This window comes from Onychomys torridus, unplaced genomic scaffold (genome assembly GCF_903995425.1).
Source record: "Onychomys torridus unplaced genomic scaffold, mOncTor1.1, whole genome shotgun sequence".
Lineage (NCBI taxonomy): Eukaryota > Metazoa > Chordata > Mammalia > Rodentia > Cricetidae > Onychomys > Onychomys torridus.
This window is the reverse complement of record NW_023413682.1, coordinates 316-5,879: the sequence shown is the minus strand read 5'-3', so window position 1 is coordinate 5,879 and position 5,564 is coordinate 316. Positions and strand designations below refer to the sequence as shown.

The window sequence follows — 5,564 nt, the reverse complement described above, 5'->3', positions numbered from 1 at the left end:
CCAAAACTCAACCTCACTTTGCGAGGTCTCAACCCTGCAGGTCGGTGGCGGGAGGAGCCACACTAGGGCTGGGAGCTGAGGCCCTGGCAAGCTGAGGCAGGGCTGTGGGGGTGGTGGGTTGAAGACTGCAGACATCTACGTTGTATGAACCCCAGGTTTATACTGGGGGTAGGAATAGGAGAAAGGGGGCGGAGTCACAGGTACATCTGGTCACGCCTGGGGAGCTAGCTTGTTGAGCTGTGTTTCTCTAGATCTCTTTGCAGGCCAAGCTGGCCTTGAATTTGCTGTCTTCCTGTCCTAGCTTTCTGTATCGGTTGGAGCCTGAGACAGGGTTTCTCTGTGTAACAGTTGTCCTGGAACTCATTCTGTAGACCAGGCTGGCCTCGAACTCACAGAGATCCGCCTGCCTCTGCCTCCCAAGTGCTGGGATGAAAGGCGTGCGCCACCAGCATCACACCCTCTTGAACCTTCCTTTTCTGTTTCCACTCCCGCCCCTCCACTTCCCCTGAACCTCCGCAGGCAACGAGAGTGCATATGAGCCCAACGGCGTGGAGTGCTACAGCTGCGTGGGGCACAGCCGCGAGCAGTGCCAGGGCACCAAGCCGCAGGTTGTGAAGTGCTACAACGCCAGCGGCCGCGTTTACAAGGGATGCTTCGATGGCAACGTCACCTTGACGGCAGGTGAGCCAGCCCTCTGAGAGAGCTGGAGACCTGCGGGAGTTCGGAGATCCGTCCGCAGCAGCGGGGGACGGGGGGGGGGGGGGGGGCGCTTCACCTAAAGGTCCACCCCTACCCCGCCCCAAACTCTGGGTACTGCTCTTGACTTTGGTGCTTGCCTTGTCCTACAGCATCATGGGAAATGTAGTCCAGTACCCTATAGATTCTGAGTTGTGTGTGTGTGTGTGTGTGTGTGTGTGTGTGTGTGTGTGCGCGCGCGCGCAGACTGCCACGTACGGAATGGAAGACCGTGAAACGAGACTTATATTTAAGCTTATAAGCTTTTTGCCTGTGTGCCATGGGAAATCTGGTTTGAGCCCTGAAAACCTAGGGGGTCTCACTTGTTCCACACTATTAAGGGATGTAGTTCAGGGCTGGAGACATGGCTCAGTGGTAGAGCCCCTGCCTAGGGGCCAGAGTTTGTTTGAACTCATGAGCGCACAACCCTCTGTCTCATTTTGGGCTTCGCTGCTCTTGTCTTGTTCCAGAACCGCCTAAGCTTTATTCAGGCTGTGCCAACCCCTATTTGTCCAATGACAGATCTTTCTGTGCCTCTCTCTTACAGCCAATGTGACTGTGTCCTTACCTGTCCGAGGCTGCGTCCAGGATGATTCCTGCACCCGGGACGGGGTGACAGGTCCAGGGTTCACACTCAGTGGCTCCTGCTGCCAGGGGCCCCGCTGTAACTCTGACCTTCGCAACAAGACTTATTTCTCCCCTCGAATCCCACCCCTAGTCCTACTGCCCCCTCCAACCACCCTAGCCCCGTCCACTCGGGCCCAGACCTCCTCCAGCATCACCTCCACAGGAGCCCCAACCACGACCACCTCCACCACCAAGCCCACCTCAGCCCCAGCCAGCCACAGTTCTCCCCATGAGGTAGAACACGAAACTGCACAAGATGAGGAGTCACACTTGACTGGAGGTGCTGCGGGCCACCAAGACCGCAGCAATATGGGGAAGTACTCCCCAAAAGGTGGGGACCAGATCCCGGCTAATGAAGGCTCCACCTCCGTGGTTCTGGGGTCTGGGTTGCCAGCTCTTCTGTTGACTCTGGTTGCTGGTGCACTGCTGTGAGCTTCTCATCTTGAAATGTCCATCTCACCCTGCTTCCCTGGCCCTGGGGTACCAACTCTTTCTGTTTCTCACTGGACTGGACTGGCTCAGCCCCTATGCATCCCCCGGCATCCCCAGTTCCACTGCACTGGTTTGCAGCTTTGGGAAACAGCCTACTGTTGTAAATATACTGCTGGGGTGGCCCAGCTTTGTGATGCAGTGACTGCATTCCCCGTGATGGTGACCAGGAAAGAGGGAAGAAAAATCCACGGGCCTCATGAGGGAGGCCCAGAGAGTCCCTGGCTAGCTTCCGCTTCCCGTTTTCATAGCCAGGCTAGAAGATGACCAGGCAGGTGGACAATGGATTCATCTCCTGAATGCTGCACTTGCCTGTCGGAATCTGAATCTTGTACCTGTCTTCCTTAGGAGACTGAACTACTCCAGGGCAGGGACAAACCTCTGGCCTTTCTATGTGTTCTGGCTGGCACAGGAAGGCATCAATAAAGATTTAGTTACTTTGTATAGTGGGTTAATTGAGCCCCTGCTACCTCTTTCATTTTTCAAGGTCTTTGTGTCCCACCCCACCTCCCCAAAATGCAGCCAAGGACAGCCTGTTCTTACTTAGCGAGTTTCAGGACAGCGGAGGTTACTCGGCGGTGCCTTGTCTCAAAAAACAAAATCATATATTGGATAGAAATTAAAGCTAGAGAGCTGGGGTATGGTAGCACATACCTGTAGCCTCAGCATTTGGAAGGTAGAGGCAGGAGAGTCAGGGCCATCCTGGGCTACATGAACTTCTGTCTTAGAAATCAAGGGGGGCCAGGCAGTGGTGGTGCACACCTTTAATCCCAGCACTTGGGAGACAGTGGCAGGCAGATCTTTGTGAGTTCTAGGCTAGCCTGGTCTACAGAGTGAGATCCAGGAAAGGTGCAAAGCTACACAGAGAAACCCTGTCTCGAAAACTAAAAAAACAAAACAAAACAAACAAACAAAAAACAAGGGGTAAAAAAGCTATTGAGATGGATCCTTGCATTAACAGGTGCCTGCTACCATGCCTAAGGACTTCAGTTCAATCCCTGGATCCCACATAGTGGAACAAAAGAACCATTTGCCCTCTGACCCTCACTTGTGTGCCATGGCATGTGTGTTCCCACAACAAAATAAAAAAAGTACATGTTATAAGGAAATTAAACATGGACAGGGCAGGAGAGAAGGTAGGACCGGAGCCTGATGGATGAGATAGGTCACATATTCACTTGTTCAACATATTTTATTTTGTTGAAATAAGGTCTGCTGTGTAGCCCTGACTGGCCTGAACTTGCTTCATAAGCCAGGCTAGCCTTATACTCTTGAGACAATGACTTACCATGTATCTTCCACTAGCCTTGGACTCGGTCTCCAAAGTTCTGGAATTAAAGGTCTGCACCCCACTTTAGCCTCTTCATTTTTAAAAAGAGGTGATCTAGAAAGTGAGGGAGTAGGGGGTTGCAGAGACGGCCCAGTCGGTTGAGAATGCTTGCATGAGGATCTGGGTTTGGTCTCAGAACCCATGAGAAAAAGCTGGGCATGGTGGCCCATGGTTATAATCCCAGCTCTAAGGAGTAGAGATGGGGTGACGGAATTCCTGGGATAAGGAGCCAGCCAGCCAGCTGAGAGTCCTAGGCTAATGGCAGATCCTGTCTCAAAAAGCAAAGTGGGGATCTGGAGAGATGACTCGGAGAGAAAGAGCACTTGCTATCTTGCAGAGGACCCAGCTGAGTTTCCTGTGGGAGCCCACAGAGGTTTCCTAGTGAGAGCTGAGCTTGCTTTACCCAGCAGGGCTGCATAAGGGCATGGATTTACCTTGTGCATAGTTACCAGGTGTTTGGAAGGGTCTGCACTTGGCTGTGCTATGGGGGAGGTATTTTGGCCCACCCCTTGGCATTTCTATAAATAGCCCTTTAGAAGAGACAGAAGGGGCTGGTGAATTTTGACCCAGGCCCTCCCAAGGCTATCCTGTATTTCTATCTGTCTCTTTCCCCTCTATATTTCTATCTAAATATTTCTCACTTTTCCCTATTCAAGAGTTCCCTGGTCATAAAAGTGGGAGCGGGTCTCCCACAGTTCCCAGCCAACATGGCTGCTCACAATAGTCCAGTTAACACCAGTTCTGGGGTATCCGACTCCCTCTTCTGGCCTCCATAGGCACTGCACAATGTGGTGCACAGATCATGCAGGTAAAAACATTTATACACATAAAAATACATTTTTCAGAAGTCCTGCCACAGGCTGGGTTCAGGTCCTGAGACAGGAAAGATGTGTCAGTGTGAAGAAATGAACTGCCCAACCGCCAGAGGAGTTTCATACATGTAACCAGCCCTGAATACCTTCAGCCATCTTTAGTTACACATTAGCAACAAGCATGTCTTTCCACACTACCAAACAAGTTTTTCCCATCCTCCAACATTAAACCCTGGCAAAACCAAATATGCCAAATGTGTTTTCTCCCAACTTTTATATCTTTTTTTTTTTTTTTTTTTGGTTTTTCAAGACAGGGTTTCTCTGTAGCTTTGGAGCCTGTTCTGGACTAGCTCTGTAGACCAGGCTGGCCTCGAACTCACAGAGATCCACCTGCCTCTGCCTCCCGAGTGCTGGGATTACAGGCGTGTGCCACCACCGCCCGGCTACATCAAAACATCTTTAAACCAAAAAAAAACTTACCATTTTGCTAGCTTGGCCAAATATCAAGACAGGCACAAAAGTAAAAGGTGATAAACAGAGGCACACATTTTCAAAATAATGTCATTTAAAACATATTTACAGAAATAGGAGTGATCTGCCTCTAATCCTGTGAGCACTGAATCAGAACAGCTCTTGGGTCTGGAGTGACAGCTGGTGTCCCCAGACACGAAACCTGAGAAGCATTAGCTCCCAAAGAATTTTAGGGGAAGATATTCAAGAAAAAAATGGGGTTCCCAGGAATGATCACATCTCTTCTATGCATGGTTGACAAAATGGCACTGAAACCACCAAGAGAATCATCAATATTACAAGAGAGAAGAGAGCACGCAAGCTGTGGGTCCCAGCAGTATCCTGTGCTGCCCCGAAGCCCACGGGGCCTTGCTGAGTGAGATTGTCCCTGCAGGCCTTTGCCTCATCTGGAGACCCATTGGACAAGCACTCAGACACTGGTTTAAAATCAGGCCATATGGCTCCCAAACAAATCTTAAACAATAAAGGTGGACAGTGCCTGAGGAGGGCAGGTGAGAGAGTGTGTGTGTACATGCACGCACAGACCTACACACACAGAGAAGACTAGAGAACACCCAAAGAAATATAACAAAGGGAAATGTCTTAGAAAGGCTTTCTGTGGCCAGCTGGTGGTGGCTCACGCCTTTAATCCCAGCTCTCGGGAGGCAGAGCCAGGAGAATCTTTTGTGAGTTTGAGGCCAGCCTGGTCAGTGAGTTCCAGGACAGCCAGGACTATTTCACAGAGAAACCCTGTCTCAAAAAAACCAAAAACCAAAACCAACCAACCAACCAAACAAACCAACCACCCCAAAAAACAACAACAGCAACAACAACAACAGCAACAACAACAAAAAACAACAAAAAAGAAAGGCTCTCTGTGACCAAATCTAGGACCATAGCAAAGGATTATAACCCACCAAATAGACAAGAATCCATATGGAAAAACACTGGCTTGTATTAAAAGAAATAAGAATCCATATTGGGAAGTATGAGTCAACACTGATAATAAATAAATGAATAAATAAATAAATAAATAAATAAATAAATAAATAGCTGGGTGT

At 49.7% G+C, this 5,564-nt stretch overlaps 1 protein-coding gene across 1 annotated transcript; it reads left to right on the top strand.

Moving 5' to 3' along the window:
* Positions 1 to 3: 3 nt before the first annotated feature.
* On the top strand, positions 4 to 2,293 carry Lypd3 (LY6/PLAUR domain containing 3; the record flags this gene model as incomplete). Its single annotated transcript, XM_036176676.1, has 3 exons — positions 4 to 40; positions 520 to 681; positions 1,283 to 2,293. Coding segments are annotated over 3 exons (711 nt in total), but the record flags the coding sequence as incomplete, so codon positions are not given.
* Between the last annotated feature and the right edge of the window lie 3,271 nt (positions 2,294 to 5,564).